Genomic DNA, 22267 nt, shown 5'->3' with positions numbered 1-22267 from the left:
AGGAAGAGGGTACTAAAAAAATAAAATGATATATATATATATATATATATATACTTTATCGGGGTAAGTAAATAAGTAAGAGGGTCACGTAGTTGACCCAACTACCATGAGTCCCTGACGTATTTATCGGGGTAAGTAAATAAGTAAGAGGGTCACGTAGTTGACCCAACTACCATGAGTCCCTGACGTGTTAAGTTTTTGGCCTTTTCATTCCGCCAAATATGGAGGGCGTGTAATATTCTAATAAAAGTGAGGGATGCTTCGATGTATTGTATGGACCATCTCCCCACCATTTTCTCCCTTTAACTTTTTGATTCTAAAAAAAAATAAAAAAATAAAAAAATAAAAATTAAAGGGAGAAGATGGTGGGGAGATGGTCCACAGAATGCATTGAAGCATTTCACTGCGGTGTTTTCATATTTTTTCCCAAAACTGGTTGGTCGCAGGAAACGCCGCCGGAGACAACGCCGGCAGGTACAGAGAAAACCGGAGATGACGCCGTCCGGTACAGAAAACGCCGGGTAAGAACAGCGCTCTTCCTCCCTCTCTCCGGTGCCCCTCTCTCTCACCGGCGGCAACAGAGAAATTTTTTTTTCTCTGCTGCCGGTGCTCCCTCTCCCTCTCCCGGTGCAATACTTGTTCTTTGTTGATTGTTTTCGCTCCAGTTTTGGATTTATTTATTTGATTCTATATGTGGGTGGTTTGTGTTTCTTTCCCTGGATAATGATGGGAAAAGGAAAGATGAGAAAGGAAAGATTTGGGGACTAAAGATGTTTAATTTGTTGCCGAGTAAAAACGGAAAAGAAGAGAGAATTCTCTCGAGTTGTACTGAGTGACTTGTTTGGATTTTGATCAAAATCTATAGAATTCATTCAATGTTGGGTCTTTTTTGTCTTGTTGCTTTTTCTCGCTATATTTTCTCGACGCCCAAACAAGCAGAGGACCTGAGTTATCTGATACCTTCCCGGCAACTAAATTGGGGGATTTGAATGAGTTCTCACGAAGGTGGTGAAAATTACGGAAATGGTCAGGTCCCAGCTGGGGCCGCTCCGCTGAGCCGGGGGTTCTAACCATCTAACGTCCGGCGTAACTTATCTACCGCCCGTGAGAGAGAGGGGCACCAGAGAGAGGGAGGAGAAGCACCGTTCTTACCCGGCGTTTTCTGTACCCGACGGCGTCATCTCCGGCTTTCTCTGTACCGGCCGGCATCGTCTCCGGCGTTGTTGTCTCCGGTGGCAGGTTGGTGGCTGGAATGATTGCAGAGAAAAATATGAAAAGTTTATTCGAAGAGTTGTTTTAGGTATTCTAAAAAAAAAATTAGGTGGAACATTATATTTTGAGGAATGATAGGGACCCAACTTTTTTGCCCAACAAAAGTCCAACTTTTGCCTTATTTATTTTTTAAAAATAAAATAAAATAAAAAATGGAAAAAATCTTTGAAGCAACCCTATCTATTTTTTGTCTTTCTTATATTTGGTATTTTTTTAAAAATGAAAAATGGTATTTTTTTCATAATAATGTCATTTTTTCAAGAAAATGTCATTATTACGAAGAAAAATACTATTTTTCATTTTTTAAAAAATACTAAATAAAAGAATGGCCAAAAATAGATAGGGTTGCTTCAGACATTTTTTCCATTTTTTATTTTGTTTTTTTTAGAAAAAAAATAAAGGGTAAAAGTTGGACTTTTGTTGGGCAAAAAAGTTGGGCCTTTAGCATTTCTCTTATATTTTTGTTGAGAAATGCTAAAGGTCCAACTTTTTTGCTCAACAAAAGTCCAACTTTTACCCTTTATTTTTTTTCTAAGAAAAACAAAATGAAAAATGAAAAAAATGTCTGAAGCAACCCTATCTATTTTTTACCTTTCTTTTATTTAGTATTTTTTAAAAAATGAAAAATAGTATTTTTCTTCATAATAATGACATTTTCTTGAAAAAAATGACATTATTATGAAAAAAATACCATTTTTCATTTTTTTAAAAATACCAAATAAAAGAAAGACAAAAAATAGATAGGGTTGCTTCAAACATTTTTTCCATTTTTTATTTTATTTTATTTTTTAAAAATAAATAAGGCAAAAGTTGGACTTTTGTTGGGCAAAAAAGTTGGGTCCCTATCATTTCTCATTTTTGTTATAGTGTTACACGCTAATGTGTCACTTTCTTATCGGAGGGCATAAAGGCCTTGATTTATGCGTTGACTATAAAAGTTATTCTCACATATGTCATTATGAATATTTATTTCTAAATTTAATGACTGTTGGATTAAATGACTGTTGAAGTAGCACCTTCATAAAGATTGTGGGGTCATGCGGTACGTCTGACACCTTCTCTGAAGTTGATATTCAGTTCTTATGTATGTTTTCATATCTGTTGTATATGCAGAGAATTTCTGAATCTGGGTTTTCGGTTTTTTAAGATTTAGTTTGGAATACTGAGATTGTTGTGGAAGTGACATTTATTGACAATAGTTAATCATTCATTCTGTTAATGTCAATATTAATGGGTATTGCAAAGATAAAAATAACAAATTCATATTGGCTGCATTTTGCTTTTAATGTCAATCTTGGTTCTTCTCTTAGGGAGTTCTAGATAAGAGAAGAAAAATGAGAAGAAGAAAAAGAAGAAAAACTAGATTAATTGTTAGTGTTAGCTGAACTCGTCAATCCCTATATTACTTGATTTTGATTATGTACTTGTTTTGTGTTAGTTTATTATGCCTTATAATAAATCCAAAGATGCAACAACTTTCTGCATGCTATCTTCCTAGCACTTGCTATATGCTTACTATTTGCCCTCCAGCAGTTGGACACTGTGCTTCAATGAATTTTGCTATCATGTTGCTCAAGTATCACAATTTTGTATCAAATCTATGATAGATTCAGAAGATTGAATCTCCACACAATTATAATGTTTAATTGGTTTTTCTTGGCCAGGTTACTTTTCTGTCAAGTAGATTTATGATAATATGGCATCAGCTATGGAATTTCATTAATACGTTGAGCCCTAAGGACTGTATAACAATAAGACTACGGTTTACTAAGCTGCAAAGATGGCCTTGGCTTCTTCTGTAAAAGTGGTTCTGGGATCATTTGCTTTCGCAATCTTCTGGGTATTGGCAGTCTTCCCAGCCGTTCCTTTTCTACCAATTGGGAGGACTGCTGGGTCCCTCTTGGGTGCTATGCTAATGGTAGTATTCCGAGTCCTAACTCCAGATGAAGCATATGCTGCAATTGATCTACCAATCCTTGGTCTTCTCTTTGGGACAATGGTTGTCAGTGTCTATCTAGAAAAAGCAGACATGTTCAAGTACTTGGGAAATCTTCTCTCATGGAAGAGTAAAGGAGCAAAGGACTTACTTTGTCGAATCTGCCTGATTTCAGCCATTTCAAGTGCCCTTTTTACTAATGATACCTCTTGTGTGGTATTAACTGAATTTGTCTTAAAAATTGCAAGGCATCATAATCTCCCGCCTCAACCTTTCCTTCTTGCCCTGGCCTCTAGTGCAAATATTGGGTCTTCAGCGACTCCAATTGGCAACCCCCAAAATTTGGTTATAGCTGTTCAGAGTAAGATATCTTTTGGGAGTTTTCTAAGTGGAATTCTCCCTGCAATGCTAGTGGGAGTGGTTGTCAATGCTCTAATTCTTCTATCCATGTATTGGAGGCTGTTATCAATTCAGAAGGATGAAACAGATGCAGCTGTAGATGTTGTTGAAGAGGAGGGTGTGGATTCTCATCGCTTTTCACCAGCCACGATGTCACATGCCACATCCTTGGATCCTCAGGAGTGTAACTCTAGATTGGAAACTATAAATGTGCAAGGCTCTCCAAATGTGCATGGGAACATGGGTCATGTTGAGACCATTAGAAACCGGTTAAGTTCAAATGAAAATGAAATCCACAGGGTCCCTGGTGGCACGTTGGATTCTGCAGGGAATTCTAGTGCATCGAAAGAGCTGGAAGATGTTGTATCTTCTCCCAAAAGGGAGGAGATCATTCCTTCAAAGACTGTTGTTAGATCAATGGACAGACTAAGAGATGCACTTTCTATAGAGTCTTCAGCAGGAAAGGAAGATTTGATCATTAGATGGCAAAGGATGTTGTGGAAGCCGTGTGTTTACCTTATTACCATAGGAATGTTGATTGCTTTGCTCATGGGGCTGAATTTGTCATGGACTACAATTACTGCTGCACTTGCTCTTGTGGTTCTTGATTTCAAGGATGCTAGGCCTTGCCTTGAAAAGGTATAATTTGCAAATTTACATGATGCTGCTCTTCTCCTTTTTCAATTAGTTTTCCCCTTTGTCTATCAATGGGACTTCAAAACTCTAAAGCATACCTTGTAGGAGATTATGAATTACATGGATGGCTTGTTGGAGAGTTTAAAATATCTTAAGTTGATTTCTCTTCTTTGCCAGGTCTCCTATTCGCTTTTGATTTTCTTTTGCGGAATGTTTATCTCAGTAGCTGGCTTTAACAAAACTGAAATCCCAAGTACTCTATGGGACCTCATGGCGCCTTATGCACGGATTGATCATGTTAGCGGGATAGCAGTTCTTGCCATTGTCATTCTTGGCCTGTCAAATTTGGCTTCAAACGTACCAACTGGTATGTTAGTGTATTTCTTCCATGTCTTTTTCTATTATATGTCATCATTCTATTTCTTTTTTGGATCTATCATATATATAAAATTAGCTTCCTAGAGTAACACCTAGCTGTAAAGTCTGTTTATGCAGCTTTATGTTAGCAATTGCAAGGATGCCAAGAAATTGCTAGCAGTGCAGATTTGGAATGCATATGATCTGAACATTTTTTGGCATTTATGGTTTATTAAGATTTCTGGATGCTATATATTTTGGTATGGTTTGGACTTTGAATACAGAATATGATCTCTTAGGTATGTCAAAGTATAACCAGTATGGGTTTTTTCTTGTTCTCAAGCTTTCTTTCTGCACTTGAGACAACTTGATATTAATTGTTCTCATGCATGGTCAAATCTTAATCAAGTTGAGATTGCACCATCGTATACTGAACAGTTCTTTAAGTTTGACAAGTATCTTTAACTGCCCTTTGTACAAAAGTTGGCACCCGCCTGGGTCATTTTCTCAATAAACTGCATCCCTCACTAGAAGAATAAATTTGATTTTTTCCATCCACATATCTCTGCAATCTAAAGTTCCTTTCCATCTACATCTCTGATTAGATTTGTTTTTTCTTTCATATAAAAATAACCTAGGCTGCATTTAGATGTGGTTTAAATTACTTAATTGATATGAATTTTTGAGCTTTGAGGATTTTGCTCCAACACATGAGGATGAGGGTCGCTTATATATAAATCATGCTTATACTGTGTAGTTTTGTTGCTGGGAGCACGAGTGGCAGCATCGGCAGCCGCAATTTCTGCAGCTGATAGGAAGAAGGCATGGCTCATCTTAGCTTGGGTTAGCACGGTAGCTGGGAACCTCTCATTACTGGGATCAGCTGCCAACTTAATAGTGTGTGAACAGGCTCGCAAAGCTCCACGTGGGTTCAATTTATCTTTTTGGACCCATCTCAAATTTGGACTCCCCTCGACCTTCATAGTCACTGCTATTGGTTTGATACTCATAAGATGATCATGTATGTTGTGTTGGTTTGACAAAACTTTTTAGATAGTGTTTTTTGCTAAATGGTTGTTATGTAATATAAAGATGAAAATAATTTTGAGTATTTTGTGCTTTTATATATATATATTGGTTTTTGTTAAAGAGCAAAAGGCAATTTTAAGTTTTTAACGTTGTAACAATACATGATCTAGAAAAAAAAGTGTATAACTATAATGATCTCCAAAAGCTGGCGAAGATGGTTTTAGATAGATGTCCACAGAAGAGAAGTATAAGGTAAATTGCGCATCACTTTACATGTTTAGTACATAGCCTAATACACATGGAAGGTAGTGGCATATGAGACGTCAACGTCATGGGTTTCTCATGTGCAGGCAATAACTTTGGCCATTTCTCCAATTGACCAAACTGGTGACCCAATTCCTCCTTCAATAAAAGATTTGGGCTTGGACTTGTTGATTCATTGGATGTCTTTTTTCCATCTCAACAGGAAAAGGGGCTTTGTTGACCTAGGCTTAGGTCAACAGACAGGACCTGGATCAATAATTAAAAGGGTTAAATACTCTAAACCCGCTTGAGATTTTTCAACTTTATTTTTTTCTCCCTGTAGTTTCATTTTTATCACAGGAAGTCCCTATGGTTTTGATAATAGACCAAGTTAGTCCTCCGTCAGTTGACCGTTAGTTGTCTTAACGGAATTCCATGTGGACCAATCACATGTTGACACGTGGCACTTACTTAATTTTTTTTTAAAAAAAAAGTATTTTCTGAAAAGAAAAAGAAAAAAGATTGGGGGTGGCCGAAACTACCCCCAAGGCTCCATGGGGGTGGCCTTAATCTTTTTTTTTTTTTTTTGAAAATACTTTTTTTTTTTTTTTAAATTAAAAAAATAATAATAATTAAGTAGGTGCCACGTGTCAACATGCGATTGGTCCACGTGAAATTCTGTTAAGTCAACTGACGGAAGACTAACTTGGTCTATTATCAAAACTACAAGGATCTCCTGTGATAAAAATGAAACCACATGGGGGAAAAAATAAAGTTGGGAAACCTCAGGGGGGTTTAGAGTATTTAACCTTAATTAAAAATAGACTGTTTTAAAAACTATAAAAATCTCCTGTAATTTTTTATTTTTATTTTTTGATATTTCCACACAAGAGAGGGGAGGATGAATTCGAACTAGTGATTTCCGCTTCATAAGGCATGGTCTCCAGTCAATTGAGCTACCCATTGGAGACAAAATCTCCTGTAATTTTGTTTTACAATACTTGAGCCAAATTCTCATCAAAATCAAAATATTTGACAACAATGCTTCTTCTTTATTCATTTCATAAAAATATAGTATATTACTTTAACAAAACAATATCATAAATATAACGAGAAATTTATTCCATCCAAATTTGATCAATGTTTTGTTTAAACTCTTTGAATTTTACCGTCCCAATCAGTTTCCATATTTGCAGCATGTAGTCCTCTATAATCTCAACATAAAGTCATCAATTATTTATAAAATAATAAGGATCTGTATCCAGTTAATTAGTGTATTTTATAGGGGTAAATTGTCTAAAAAATTAAAATGACAATTTTACTCCTCTAAAAAATACTAACCGGAAATGAAATGGAGAGGATTTTTTTTCGACATTTGATACCCACGATTGGGGTGGAAATGGTGATGAAAACCCCATCAATTACGAGTTATTCCAACATTAAATTAGAGAGATTGTCCACAGTAAAATTGTTTGTCAAACTTTTTTTTTAAAAAAAGTTTTACTTCGAACTGAATCGAAAGAAATTGCTTCAATTTCAAACTAGTTTTGCCATATTTTTCACTTCCACCCTTCATCATTCTCCTTGGCCTCTCAGCTTTCCGTTGCTTGCTTTCACACTCCCTTCTGCATCCATGTGCTCGCGTGTGCTCTTCTCATCCGCCAATTCGTCGCCCTTCCCCAAAGTTGCAGTTGTTGTTGCAGGGCAATATTGTTGTAGTTTCATTTGAGGTATTTATGTTATTTCCATGTGATTGTATTGATTTTCTAGTTTTGTTTTTGCTTTATGTGGATTTAAGTCTCACTAGATTTACCTGGTTAGCTAGATTTAGTTGAGGAAGTTTTTGCTCTCCGACCTTCGTTAGTCTTGTCTTTGTTGATGTAGGAGTTTGTAAAATGTTGAGGAAACTTTTGACTCAAAGCTAAGTTGGTCAAAAGGAAATTTCATTGAAATTTGTTTTGGGATTCGGATCCCCTCCCATTACTTAGAAAAATGAGTTTCTCATTTTCTTAATCTTAGCCGTTAGATGAATCTAAGGGTACAAGATATGTAACCCAATATTATAGTAATTGTTTTCTAATTAAGCAACATATTGATCGCAAGTACCGTTAAATGATGATTTATGGTATCAAGACAAGAACTTGAATATTGTCTTTGTAGTTCGTGTACCATTTCAATTGAATATTCCATTGGTTTGACTTCACTTATTGAGGGAGAATTTTAGCTTACATGTGAAGAGAAGTGTTAGAATATTAAGTAAATAATTGAATTTACCATTTTTTAGTAGCTTCAACTTTTGAAATAAATAGTAATTTAAAATAGGTCAAGTTTTATCTTAATTAGGAAGTGTGCAAGGTAGACTCTATATATTGTTTGTAATGTTCTAATGATTAATTAGTATTTATATTCTTATTTATTAATTTTTTTTTTAAAAAAAAAGCGGCACAGATCCTAGAAAATCTCATATATATATTACCTTGAAAAAGAAGAAATCTGGCTACTAGATCATATTATAAATGTAACAGTTACTTTGCCGCCTATCTCGGGTTTTATCCAATAACCGCTAATCATAACTGTATTTTTTCCCCGGCCCTAACTATATATATATGTTTGTAATGTTCCAATCATTAATTAGTATTTATATTCTTAGTTATTAATAAAAAAGTCGTAGATGCTAGAAAATCTCAGATATTACCTTGAAAAAGAAGAAATCTGGCTACTGGATTTTATTATAAATGCAACGGTTACTTTGCCGCGTATCTCGAGTTATTGCTAGTGTCTAAACATTTTTTGCCAACTGGATGTGGCAGGATAGAGAAAAATGTGAACCCTGCTTCATATATATATATATATATATATATATATATATATATATATACCAACATTGTTACCAACACTTACATTGTTACCAACATCAAGCTTTTGAAGACTTTGGCGGTAATAGTGTTGTTCTTGGGCTTTTTATTTTCATTTTTCCTTTCTTATATTTGAAGTCTAATACTGTTGTTTCCTCACTACATAGAAATGCAGGTAGGCAATTGTTTTCAACACCTTTATATCATAAAGTTCATATATATATATATACCAACATTGTTACCAACACTAACATTGTTACCAACATCAAGCTTTTGTTACCAACACTTACATTGTTGCCAACATCAAGCTTTTGAAGACTTTGGCGGTAATAGTGTTGTTCTTGGGCTTTTTATTTTCATTTTTCCTTTCTTATATTTGAAGTCTAATACTGTTGTTTCCTCACTACAAAGAAATGCAGGTAGGCAATTGTTTTCAACACCTTTATATCATAAAGTTCATATATATATATATACCAACATTGTTACCAACACTAACATTGTTACCAACATCAAGCTTTTGTTACCAACACTTACATTGTTGCCAACATCAAGCTTTTGAAGACTTTGGCGGTAATAGTGTTGTTCTTGGGCTTTTTATTTTCATTTTTCCTTTCTTATATTTGAAGTCTAATACTGTTGTTTCCTCACTACATAGAAATGCAGGTAGGCAATTGTTTTCAACACCTTTATATCATAAAGTTCTTGCATTTCTAGCCACAACATGCACCCTCCCAACCACCACCCCCCTCCCCCCCCCTTCCTCTTTTTTTTTTTTTTTTTTTTTTTTTTCTTCGAGTAATAGGGAGCAGCCATAGTAGCTTTCCTATATGGGTATGACCATATATATATAATACTAGTAGCACTTATATGTTGTGAATTAATGACACGAGTGGCCTAGACCAAAAAAATGCAAATGCTCCCTCAAATTGGTTAAACCATAACCTGACTCAACCATATCGAAGGCATTAGTAAACACCTAGCTAGTGGCATGAAAATGATCCCAAGTTCACCATTTTGGGATTCAACCCAGAGACCTAGAACCTACCAAACCACTTGGGAGTAAGCCAAGTGCTACTAGAGGGTGGTGGTAAAAGATTGAGCCTAAATTTAAAAATTTGTATATAAGGGTGTGAGTTTCAAGCTTGATATGTCCCAAAAAATATCAGGATTGGAATCTTTAAAATTTGTTTTTTCGAATTATACGTAATTCAGGCAGCTCTACAAAGAAGACAAGTGGGCCCCAAACCTCAAGCAACCTTGAGCATGTGGGTCTCAGACCTATCCTATCAGTCCTGATTCAAATTAAATATTAAAGCAGAAAAAGTAATAACCTAAAATGAGCTTTTGCCCATCTTTTACTAATTAGCTGCAACTTTTATTTATAGCTAATAACTGCTTTTGAAGTCTTTCCAAGTATTTTTCTGTAAAATGAAGCTCTTCAGTTTGTTGATCAGGAAGAAAAAGAAAGGTGTGGAGGAGATTTGTAATTTTTGTCTTCTAGATAATGTATATCACTTGGTTATATATAGAGGCTACTGCTTGGTTTCCCTTAACGTCAAAATTAGCTCATCAATTAATTTGTTCATGGCCACCTTCTTCTTGTGCAGAGGTTATTAATTGGAATTTAAGAAGGAATGGCACCAGCAATTGAAGGAATGGCACCGGGAATTGAATCATCTGAGGGGAATAACAAGATGAGCAAAGGGTATCAGTATCCGAGCTGGAAGAAGAAGTTGAGAGGACTTGTGGTGGATAATGAAGAATTGTGCGGAATGGTGGAGAAGGGAATTATGGGTTTGTGTGGAGTGGAAACACAAGCTGTGGAAACTGGGGAGGCTGCAGTGGAGCTCATTGCTTCTGGAGCAACTTTTGATCTCATTGTCATTGACATGATTCTGCCTTCCATGACTGGGCCTGAGGTATATATTTATATATTTTACTTTCTTCCCATGCCCTTCCATTAACACAAGGGCCAAGCTCCATTATCTAGTTTTTCATTATCAACTTTTTACAAGTATATTCTAACACTTTTGAGGAGATAAATTGCCCACATGGTGGCTTAGCACCATGTATCACTCATTCACCCTATGATATAGGTCTTGATGAGGAAATCAATGATTTAAGTGGGGAGATTGTGACACTCTAAAAAATGAGTCCTCTATTAGAAAGATCTAAGTGATTCTAGAGATAAGCTCTAAGTACAATTTGGCTAATAGTTATAGAGTAAATGCGACTAGCATTTTCACGATTCGTTATATTTGAGCTTACATTTGCTTCTTCATGCACCATCCATTCAACTTTCTTTTTTCTTTTTTCTTCTTTAGCCAAATGATCGATAATCATGTGCTCTTCCTTGCAATATGATAGACTGCTAGGAACATGGGCGTTGAAAGCAAGATTTTAGGTCTTACTGGATTGTATTGTGAAAGAGATGAAGAAGAATTTGTTGCAGCTGGAGTTGACGTGTTCATGGAAAAGCCACTATCACCGAATTGGTTGGGACCATCCTAAGGGAGCTGGACAACTAGATCCATCATCAAGGCTTCCAAACTAGAAGACCATTCTCATGCTATCGTAACTCAATTTAGTTTCCTTGTAATGTTTTACTATGCTGTTCTTTTGGGTTAATAATGTTGTAATTTGTCCTGCACAATTGAGGTACAATTGTAGTATTAATTAGTGGCAAATTGGCAACAGGAGGAGTACTAGAGATGTTTGTCCCTGAAAACTCATGTGTTCTTGTCCTTGCCTTGGTTCTTTTAGATGAGTATAGATCGTTGGCGCGCTAAGTTGGTATCTTAGTTCACGGGATACAAGATTAACAAATAAAGTTTGAACAAAACTAGATTAAAAATATTAAAAAATATAACTACATATATACATTCTTAGTTTCTTACCTCTATGATAATTCTCAATTGAAGTTTCTTGTAATATAAAAATTATACAGCAAGATAAAATATGAACTTTTAGTACGTAAGACTTCAACAAGAAATTAGTCACAACACAATGAAGAAATCTCAAAGGTATACCTAGGATTCTCACATCAAAGTGGGAGGATACCTATTTCCTTTTCTGATTTGATGTGCGTATATGCGGTGTTGATCGCAGAATAATGTATGAGTAATGTTACATATGATCTAGGGTTGAGCTAGCATTTAGAGTTTTTTTTTTTTTTTTGGAGGGAGGCGGCAAAACTTAAAAATAAAAAATTTGGAGGGTAAAATTATAATTTTTTTTTAAAATTTATAAGGGCATTTTTAAAACAATTTGAAAAAACATGGGGCTTGGGGGTTTTGAAGCCCGCCAAGTAGTTCCGCCCCCGCATACTATACTCCGTCTCATTAGGTTGATGTGGGCCTTTGAATTATTATTTATTTATTTTTGTTAGTGATAATGCATATATCATTTTTGTTAATTAGTCATATCTACCATTCCAATCAACGTTTTATCTTGTGCTATATAGGCTACGATATAATGAGGAAATTGGTAAATTGTTTGGAGAGTCAAAGACTTTAAAGGATAAATTGTTTTAAAAAATAGTATATGAATTAATTGGGTTGATTTCTCTTAAATCACTAATTATTTTAAAAACTTAAATTGATCATAGGAAACTAATTTCATTATTTAACTTAACAATTCCAACAATCACCAAAACTATATAAAGCCCGCATACAATCCTAATTACTCAAGAGTCTCTTACAACCTTAATGTTCTCTCCAATCGTAAGACCAGGGATGAAGATAGAGTTTAGTATGAGCAGGGGTCAAGGGCCAATAAATTGTGTTGTTAGAGGCCGATATACAAAAATAAAAATTACCTTATAAATTACTTTTTTTTACCTTCAATTTATTTATTTATTTTTTTTTTCATTATGAGTTGGGGGGTGGTCATGGCCTATACTGGTCACCCCCTTCCTTTGTCACTGCTTAAGACCCTTCCTATCTATTTAGAACAAAGTTTTCCTCTATATTGGGTTAAAGAAAATTATTCAATTCAGTCTACTAAATTGACATATGTTCTTAGAGCATGTGATTCTTACACACATTTTTAATGAAATTAATACATGTAAGAATCACGTGGTCACTTTTAATAATCAATCCACCCTATGTGCACTTTTCATCTTTTTCCTCAATGACTCATTTCGTACTAATTTACAAGGCTTGGACCCATCATCTTTTTTCTGTCTTTTTATATTTTTTTTGTCCTCAATTAATTAAATTAATTACCTCAAATTTTGACCTTATCACCTTGCCTAACTCTTCAAATTGCTTTTTCCTCTTTTGACATCCACCAATCTCTCTATCTCTTCCTTCCTGTCGTTCCAAAATATAGTAGTATGACTGTATGGGATTAAAATAAACCATGCTCTAAATTATTTTATTGTCGATCACTTTCCAATGAATAGAGAGATGCCCCATTACACTCTTTTGCATGGATACCACCACTTAAGGAAAAAATCACATTGCTAGATTTTCTGAATTTTAACACAATATTCCAAGTGATATTTGTCTCACGCACTATCGACACTACTTTCTCCTGGTCTCACTAGAAACGTGACACATCAAAGATTTTAATGATCAAGTAGACTATCAGGCAACTAATATGAGACATTTTCATGTATTTTTCCTTTTCACACGAAGGTGGGTTGGGGGAGGAGTTAGAGAGCAAATAATTGCACTTATTTTGTGCAAAATCATCACTTAAAAAGCTACAATAATGTCCTTAACTTGGATCATAAAATTGGAAACAAACGAAATTATGGGTCATCTAGGATAATTAATATTCTATCTAACTTTTTTTTCTTTTTTTTTTTTTTTTTTTTTTTGTAAATATAAGATGTAACTTTTGTTGTCGATCACTTTCGAATGAATAGAGAGATGCCCCCTAATCACACCCTTTTGCATGCATAGCCCCCATTTAAGCAAAAAATTAATCACATTTGGTAGATTTTCTGAATTTTAACACAATCCAACTGATCATCACTATCCCCATCCATATCTTCTTTTTTAATTTCTTTCATATTTTTGTTACTCTGTTTTTCTTTCATTAATGGAGAAAACTACTCTACCGGAGCCACTACAAAAAAATTGCTATTTTCTGACGTGGCAAACAGTACATAATTTTTGCCACATCAGAATTTTCTTACGCGTCAATTTGGTGAGTCAGAAATTTTCTAACATGCTAAATATTGCGCGTCAGAAAAAAAAAAAAAAACAAAAAAACAAAAAAAAACAAAAAAAAGAAACAAAAAAAAAAAAACATGAATTTTGAAAATTTTCCCTCTTTTTATTCTTTCCTCCTCATTTATTTTTCCCACACTCTCTCTCTCTCTCCTCTCCCTTCTCTCCACGGCAGATCGAATAAATTAAGCAGAAGAAGGAGAACAAAAAGAAAAGGAGAAGAGAAGAAGAAAAAGAAAGGGAGAAGAGAAGAAGAAGAGAAGCTGCAGAAGAAAAAGAAAGGGAGAAGAGAAGCAGAAGAACAAAAAAAAAAAAAAAGAAGAAGAGCATGGTGCACCATCTCTGCACCATGGTGCAGCTGTGTTTCTCGATCGAGAAACACAGATCTGCACGGCAGCGAGAGGGAGCTGCCGTGCAGAGGAATTTCAAAAAAAATAATAATAATTTAAATTAATAAATTTTTTAATTCAAAAAAAAAATTCCAGAATTTTTTTTTAAAAAAAAAATTAATTAATTTTTTAATTTTTTGACACGTGTCAGAACTACCACGTCAGAAAATTTTCTGACGTGTGAGACAGTAGAACGTCAGAAAATTTTGACGTTGTACCCACGCACTGGCACGTCAGGAAAAAAATTTTCCTGTCACCTATGCTTCTGACAATCAACGTGCGTCAGAAACGCTATGTCAGAAAACTCTAGTGAGAAAAAAATTATTTTTTTGTAGTGAGACATCATCCAAGACGGTAACTGCTCTTGCTGTGGATGATGAACGTGTTACTCGAATGCTTCACCGCACACTCTTGGCCCGTCATCCACAGCAAGACGGCAACTGCTCTTGCTGTGGATGATGAACGTGTTACTCGAATGCTTCACCGCACACTCTTGGCCCGTCAAGGCATACAAGCTCAGGTGGCGGAAAATGGCAAAGTAGCAGTTGATATCCTCTGTTCAAGACAAAACTTCGACCTGATTTTTTTTTTTTTTTTTTTTACCTCAAGCAATAAAGCAAACTCATGCTTTCCGTAACCATTAAATGTTAGATAACTTACAGACTCACGTGAAAAACAAGCAAAGGTGCCACACGTCCCCAATTACTAATGAGACATTTTCAACTTACATCTTTTGTGCACAAAACACGTACAAATGACACGAGCCATACTCTATCTACCTTGGCCTATATGTACGGGACATGTAATGCATTATATCACTCTTAAATTCGGTTCATGAAATGAGAGATATGATACAACCATTGAGGTTAATCTAATTGTTACATACCTACTTAGCTACTTTGGATGATATGTGCAAACATTATAGTAATTGGTTTCTAATTAAGCAATATGTTGGTAGCGAATATTGTTAAATCTTTATCGGTTGAAATATTTTAGAGAGATTGTTAAAATATTAATTTAAATAATTAACTTTATTATTTTCTACTAGCTTAAACTTTTAAAATAAGTAGTGATTTATAGTATCATAACAAAGGTTCTGAACTTGAATATTGTTCACCTACAATTTTAGTTGAATATTACATTGGTTTGGTCTCACTTATTGAGGAAGAATTTTAGCTTATGTGCTGGAATTGAGGCAGAGTTTGATATGGGTATGGTCCAAGGGCCAAAAATTTTACTGGGTAGGGGCCAATAGGCAAAAAAAAAAAAAAAAAAAAACTTATAATTTTTTTACCTCAATTTTTTTTTTTTCTTGTGTTGGGGGGGCTGTGGCCTACACCGGCCACCCCCCAGTTCCGTCATTGCTTATATGTGAAGAGTAGTATTAGAATATTAAGTAAATAATTGAATTAATAATTTTTTATTTTAGCTTAAATACTTGAGATAAATGGTAATTTAAAATAAGTCAAGTTTTAACTTAGGTAGTGTGCAAGGCAAACTATACAACATTGGTAAAATCACAAATTAGCATATATAATATATTTGTAAGGCTTCGGTCATTAATATTTATATTCTTATTTATTAAAAAAAAATAAAACGGCACAGATGCCAGAAAATCTCAGATATTACCTTGAAAAAGAAGAAATCTGGCTACTGGATTACCTAAATCGTGTTTTAAATGCTACAATTACTTCGCCGCGTATCTCGGGTTTTTGGCACTTTCTTGGTAGGAGAAGGAAGGAGAAAAATGCCAGCCCTGCTTCATATATATATATATATATATATATAAGCTAATTTACGGGCACTTGCATTGCTATTAGTATCAAACTTTTAAGACTTTGGTGGTAATTAAGTCCCATTCAGTACATAGCTTTGTCCTTCTAAAGCCTTATAATTGTGTTGTTCTTGGGTTTTTTTTTTTCCTCTCTTATATTTGAATTCTAATACTGTTGTTTCCTCACTACATATATAGAAATGCAGGTAGACAGTAGTTTTCAACACTTTTATATCATAAAGTTCTTGCATATCTAGTTTTCTTTTTCTTTTTTTGAACAAATTAATAAGGTAGGACGAAGCAACCATAGTGGCTTTTTTACCTAGCCATGATTATAGTAGTACTTACTTGTTGTGAATTAACATGAGTGGGATAGACAGGGAGACCACAAGCACTCCCTTAAATCGGTTCAACATAAGCTAACCCATCCTTTCGAAGGCACTAATGAACATCTAGTTAGTGGCGTGTAAATAATCTGATTCAACCCCAAGACCTACCACCTACCAAACCACTTGAGAGTATGCCATGTGCCACTAGATCACCACCCTTGGTGGTGGTGATAGACAGGGCTTATGGATAGAAAGATTAATCCTAAATTTGAAATCTTGTATATAAGGGTGTGGGTTTCAAGCTTGATATATCCAAAAATATTAGGATTGAAATCTCTAAAATTTGTTGTTCGAATTACACGCAAATCAAGCAACTCGACAAAGAGGACAAGTGGGCCCCAAACCTCAGGCAACCCTGAGCATTTGGGTCTCAAACCTATCTTCTCTATAACGAATTTTAGGGAATCAAATATCAAAGCAAAATAAGTAATAACCCAAAAAGAGCTTTTGCCCATATTTTACTAATTAGCTACAAGTTTTACATATAGCTAATAATTGCATGTGCTTGTGAAGTATTTTTATGTAAAATGAAGCTCTTCAGTTTGTTGATCAGGAAGAAAAAAAAAAGGTGTGGAGGAGATTTGTAATTTTTGTCTTCTGTATAATATACATCACTTGGTTATATATAGAGGCTACTGCTTGATTTCCCTTAACGTCTAAATTAGCTCATCAATTAATTTGTTCATGGCTACCTTCTTCTTGTGCAGAGGTTATTAATTGGAATTTAAGAAGGAATGGCACCAGCAATTGAAGGAATGGTACCTGCAATTGAATCATCTGAGGGGAATAACAAGATGAACAAAGGGTATCAGTATCCGAGCTGGAAGAAGAAGCTGAGAGGGCTTGTGGTGGATAATGAAGAATTGTGTCGAATTGTGGAGAAGGGAATTATGGGTTTGTGTGGTGTGGAAACACAAGCTGTGGAGACTGGGGAGGCTGCAGTGGAGCTCGTTGCTTCTGGAGCAACTTTTGATATCATTGTCATTGACAGGTTTCTGCCTTCCATGACTGGGCCTGAGGTATATATTTATATATTTATATCTTTATATTACTTTTCTTTCCCATTTGCCTTCCATGAATATTAAACCAAAAAAAGATAATTAATGTGGTCTTCCTTATTATGTCATGTGTTAGACTGCTAGGAAGATGCGTGAGATGGGCGTTGAAAGCAAGATTATAGGTCTTTTTGCATTGTATTTTGAAGGAGATGAAGAAGAATTTGTTGCTGCTGGAGTTGACGACTTCAAGGAAAAGCCACTATCACCCAATTGGTTGGTCCCCATGCTAAGGGAGCTGGACAACTAGATCCGTCAATATCAAGCCTTCCAAACTAGAGGACCATTCTAAGTTAATTTCCTTGTAATGTTTTCCTTCGCTGTTCTTTTGAGCTAATAATGTTGTCATTTGTCATGCACAATTGAGGTACAATTGTAGTATTAGTGGCAAATTAATTGGCAACAAATTAAAACTAGTAAAGATGTTTGTCCCTTAAAACTGTGTTCTTGTCCTTGCCTTGCTTCTTTTTAGATGTGTATATTAATTTAAAAAGGAAAACAGGCTAGTTTGCCGTCACGTCGGGTTGGGAGAAATTCTTCGAACTCAATATATTAATCTAACGTCTATCTTTAGAGATTGTGATTATGATTAAAAGAGCATGTGAAATGCATAGAAGAATCACGAGCTTTAAGAACATATACCAATTTAATAGACTAATCGAATTTGAGAAATTTTTTCTAACCTAATTTGAAAGAAAAACTTTATCCATCTACCTGAGTACCGGTTAATCTCTCACAAAGTTGAGTTCAAAACGATTGTAGTTATCTTCGTCACCCTAACCCATCAAAGAAGGGCTACTGATCATCAAGTGGTCTCATAAATTAACAAAGCTAATAGTAAATACAAAGGGCCGGGGCGTAAAACAAAAAGAAACATCTAAGATTTGCTAATATATATATTATATCATATATATGAGAGCATTCTAATTAGATAGAACTGAATTTCGAGCTTTTGATATTTGAGTGGCAGAATTAAAATCATAAATAACAGTTAAAAAAATGTTGGTATATAATAATCATACGAGACTACCTTCGGTCAGGATGTGGTGTACGTAAAACCGACATCATTTAAAAAAAAAAAATTGAGATAGCAAAGCTTCCAGAGTCTGCTGCCACTAGCTCTCTCATTATATTTTCTCTTTCTCTGCATGTTTCAACACTCATAAACTCTTTTGAGTCGTTTGAATATTGTAAATTATGTTTATTTTCTATATGGTTTAAAAATTAATTGCACTAGATTGTGTGCAAAATCACCACTTAATTAAGAAGCTACAATTAATAATGTCCTTATAACATGGGTCATAAACTTGGAAACAAACGAAATTGTGGATCGTGTAGGATCATATGATATCTGGTTTTTTGTTTCTACTATTTTAAAGTTCAGTTAGAAGATCTAAATGCCATGCTAGTAATTGAAATTATGAAAATGTCTGAAGCTGGATGTTCTTTTCTCCTTTTTCCTGCAAAGTCGCAACTTTTCTTGTCACTTTCTAATGAAAAGAGGTGCCCCTAGTAGCACCCTTTTTCATGGATAGCCCCCCATTTAAGGAAATAAAATCACATTGGTGGATTCTGTGAATTTTAACATAATCCAAGTGATTCTCCTCATATCTCTCACTATCTAGACTCTCCTTTTTTTTTGCTGCAGCCTTGTACACCAGAACCGTACTACTGTCATGCATGTGAAGGACATCAATTATATATATATATATATATATATATATATATATATATATATATATATATATATATATCTTCCCCACCATCTAACAATATTATTCTTACAACATTGCTTTTGGAGAATTGTTGCTCACTGCTAGCAATTATATTCATCTAGGCCACTCTCACTCTTGCATCTCAAGGTACCAACCTTTGTCTCTGAAGATCATTACTGATCATGTGATGCTTTTATGTAGCTAGTATTTATCTTAATTTTCTGTTTATATATATATATATATCAGAAATCAGAATCATACTACTATATATGTATAGTTGCATGCACTTGGATGCAATGCCATTTAGATCTTGTTAACCTTCCTAGTTAACTCAAGAAAATGCAAATGTTCATTTTACTAGACATAAAATGAATGTTACAATATTGTTATTATATTCTTCATTTTGCATGGGACCAAGCAGTGATTTAACATGATTTAAGAGTAATCAGCTACTGCCAATCTTCGATCCTAATGTCCCTGTTTTCAAGAGTTTGTTTTCTTTCGTTTCTCCTATCATCGTTCTGTCTCTGATTCATCAATATTGTTTGTTGTGCGTTGTAGGAAAACACGTTAAGTGGATAGACTTGGGAGGGAAGGAGAGAAAACATGTTGAAGAGTAAAAATGGGATGAAAGATGGACTTCTAAATAGCGTTAAAGCTGGGCCTCCTGCACTGCTGGAGCTATCATCTAAGATAACTGCTCTTGTTGTGGATGATAACACTCTCAATCAAACGATTCACCACAGACTCTTGGACAATCTAGGCATACAAAACCAGGTGGTCGGGAATGGCAAAGAAGCTGTTGATGTCCATTGTTCAGGAAAAAACTTTGACCTCATTTTGATGGACATGGATATGCCTGTCATGAATGGGATTGAGGTATGCTCACTAATGCAGAAAATTATTCAAATCATGATGTTTTGCCCCTCTCTCTCTCTCTCTCTCTCTCTCTCTCTATATATATATATATATATATATACCTAAGCATTGGATATGTGGATTTCATTGATTTAATGCAGGGGCAGAACTAGCAATCATAGTTTGGGGGGGAGGGGAAGTACAAAATAAAAAAAATTGAGAGGGCATATTCTATTTTTTTAAAAAAAAAAAATTAAGGAAATCTTTTAAAAATTTTGGAAAAACATGGGAGTTTGTGGGGCCGAAACCCTCATGTAGTTCCGCCCTGATTCAAAGTAGATTTGAAAAAAGAGAAATGATTATTTTTCTTTCTTATTGGTTATCTTTGTCCAATTCTTGCAAATTCATCATTAAATTTGTGGGACAGGCGGATAGCCCACAAATCTAATGGTGGATTTGCAAGAGTTGGACAGGGGAAGACCAATGGAGAGAACCCATAGCATGTCTCTTGAAAAAAATATAGATAGATCTTGGACCGGAGTTGGACAGGAGAAAAATAGTATTTCTCATTATATATATCCTACCAATTAAGTTGTTACTTTTATTATTACTGATAATTTGTTTCCTTAATTACTGTAATGATAGGCAACGAGGAAACTCCGCACCATGGGAATTCGTAGTTTGATTGCGGGTGTATCGGCACGCTCAACAGAGAAAGAAAAACAAGAGTTCATAGAAGCAGGCCTGGATGACTATCAAGAGAAGCCTTTGACTACCACTAAGCTTGCTTCAATCCTCCATAAGGTCAAAAAAGATGGTTGAACTACAAAGGAAAGCTAGCAACATATGTCTCCCCCCCTAGCTTAAAAATCTTTGAATAATATATAGGAGACACTTTGCATTTTCTTATAAATTAATTCATAGTATGGTCTATTTCCTAGCATTGCAGTGAATAATTTCTGAAGAGAAAAAGCAGTATGGAATCCCAAGGGTTAAAGATTTTATTCTTTCTTTTGGGTTGTGGAGAAAAGGGATAGTGAGTTCAATAAAGTTTAGATTCTTCTATGCTGTGTTGGAAAATAATCGGTCTCTTGACTTGAGATGCACTGTACTCCTTGTGAAGAGGAGACCCTAAAAGGCTCCTAGTCGTATATTATATTATTATACGACTATATTCCTTGAAAATGCCTGTCAAATGACTTTAAGAGATAACTCAATTGATTAGGACCACAGAAGTCATGATTATGTCAAATCTCTTATTTCCCGCACCCCCTTGGAGTGAAAAATTACTTATCAAAAGAAAATGCCCACTAGCTTAGTTGATCTAATAGAAAGCTTCCAAGTTGTGTAATGCCAAGTGGGTCACTTTGGTTTACAAGTTTGTACACAAAGCTAGGGTCAAGTTGCTGGATAAAAAGCTACAACTATATGCCAATATTGGATACCAGTTCTTTTTTTTTTTTTTTTTTTTTTTTGGTATAATAACATTCATTCAATCAAAAGAGATTACAAGAGAGAAACAAATTACAAGCTAATTTGGAAACCCAAACCAGACAGATTTCTAACACCTTAATGAACTGGTAAGAGGCCATCAAAGAGAAAGGCACTAGCGAATGCAGCCGATTAAAGCTGCGGCGCTCAATGATGGATAAAACCATTTAGAATAAGAAAACCCCAAAAAACTTAAGTCTTGACAAGTTTCCAAAGAAACTGTGAAGATTCAGTAGATAGAAAAAAAAAAAAAAAAAGTGAAAAAGGGTTTCCTTCACAGACACAAATTCTAAGCCCCAACCGATTCGAGTTATTTTAAAAAACCCAATCCTTCAAGTACTAATACTTGCCCCGATTAGAACATAATGAAAGATGAGGTTAAATTCAAAATCCAGTGAATCTTTACATAACTTACCTATAAAAAGATACAATATACTTTGTAAAGCATCAATTGTCCATCTGCTAATACAAGAAAGCTAGGGAACCTGTCTATTCTATCAAGCATTTGCTTACTTCATGCTATGTAACCAAGGGATTTTGCCAACACAAAAAGCCCATGGTTTAGCTGTGGATGGTCTAATCAGATAGTGACATTTTTTTGGAATAGGAATATTTTCAACTTGCTAACACAAAAACGTCCAGTAGATCAACTGTACCTGGTCTTAGTACACGTGATAAAGAAGAGGTTT

The 22267-nt window shown here is 34.9% G+C and overlaps 3 protein-coding genes and 1 pseudogene across 5 annotated transcripts; all 4 read left to right on the top strand.

Annotated features, from left to right (window-relative positions):
- The first annotated feature begins 352 nt into the window (after window positions 1–352).
- LOC132166909 (silicon efflux transporter LSI2-like) lies at window positions 353–5724 on the top strand. Its single transcript, XM_088511815.1, has 4 exons — window positions 353–521; window positions 2937–4246; window positions 4421–4610; window positions 5358–5724. The coding sequence occupies exons 2-4, from the start codon at window positions 3053–3055 to the stop codon at window positions 5615–5617; spliced, it is 1644 nt and encodes a 547-aa protein (XP_088367941.1). The 5' UTR covers window positions 353–521; window positions 2937–3052; the 3' UTR covers window positions 5618–5724.
- Window positions 5725–10259: 4535 nt separating this feature from the next.
- LOC132165831 (two-component response regulator 24-like) lies at window positions 10260–11507 on the top strand (annotated as a pseudogene). Its single transcript, XR_015909501.1, has 2 exons — window positions 10260–10646; window positions 11095–11507. The product of XR_015909501.1 is annotated as a two-component response regulator 24-like (transcript).
- A 4581-nt stretch (window positions 11508–16088) lies between these two features.
- LOC132165630 (two-component response regulator 24-like) lies at window positions 16089–17944 on the top strand. 2 transcript variants are annotated; one of them, XM_059576271.2, is made up of 3 exons: window positions 16089–16140; window positions 17167–17478; window positions 17594–17944. In XM_059576271.2, exons 2-3 carry the CDS (start codon window positions 17194–17196, stop codon window positions 17762–17764), a joined length of 456 nt encoding a protein of 151 aa, XP_059432254.2. In that variant the 5' UTR covers window positions 16089–16140; window positions 17167–17193; the 3' UTR covers window positions 17765–17944. The 2 variants fall into 2 exon arrangements, with proteins under 2 accessions (XP_059432254.2, XP_088368104.1); XM_088511978.1 differs by having other exon boundaries at window positions 16135–16158.
- A 1891-nt stretch (window positions 17945–19835) lies between these two features.
- LOC132165832 (two-component response regulator 24-like) lies at window positions 19836–20909 on the top strand. Its single transcript, XM_059576512.1, has 2 exons — window positions 19836–20108; window positions 20733–20909. Exons 1-2 carry the CDS (start codon window positions 19836–19838, stop codon window positions 20907–20909), a joined length of 450 nt encoding a protein of 149 aa, XP_059432495.1.
- The last annotated feature ends 1358 nt before the right edge of the window (window positions 20910–22267 follow it).

This window comes from Corylus avellana, chromosome 11 (genome assembly GCF_965113065.1).
Source record: "Corylus avellana chromosome 11, dhCorAvel1.hap1.2, whole genome shotgun sequence".
NCBI lineage: Eukaryota > Viridiplantae > Streptophyta > Magnoliopsida > Fagales > Betulaceae > Corylus > Corylus avellana.
This window is presented reverse-complemented; position numbering and strand designations above follow the sequence as displayed.

Coding starts and splice junctions, on each gene's coding strand:
- LOC132166909 (XM_088511815.1), top strand. CDS start 3,053: ATGGCCTTGGCTTCTTCTGTAAAAGTGGTTCTGGGATCATTTGCTTTC. Junction 4,247..4,420: donor CTAGGCCTTGCCTTGAAAAG/GTATAATTTGCA, acceptor CTTCTTTGCCAG/GTCTCCTATTCGCTTTTGAT. Junction 4,611..5,357: donor GGCTTCAAACGTACCAACTG/GTATGTTAGTGT, acceptor TATACTGTGTAG/TTTTGTTGCTGGGAGCACGA.
- LOC132165832 (XM_059576512.1), top strand. CDS start 19,836: ATGTTGAAGAGTAAAAATGGGATGAAAGATGGACTTCTAAATAGCGTT. Junction 20,109..20,732: donor CTGTCATGAATGGGATTGAG/GTATGCTCACTA, acceptor CTGTAATGATAG/GCAACGAGGAAACTCCGCAC.
- LOC132165630 (XM_059576271.2), top strand. CDS start 17,194: ATGGCACCAGCAATTGAAGGAATGGTACCTGCAATTGAATCATCTGAG. Junction 17,479..17,593: donor CTTCCATGACTGGGCCTGAG/GTATATATTTAT, acceptor GTCATGTGTTAG/ACTGCTAGGAAGATGCGTGA.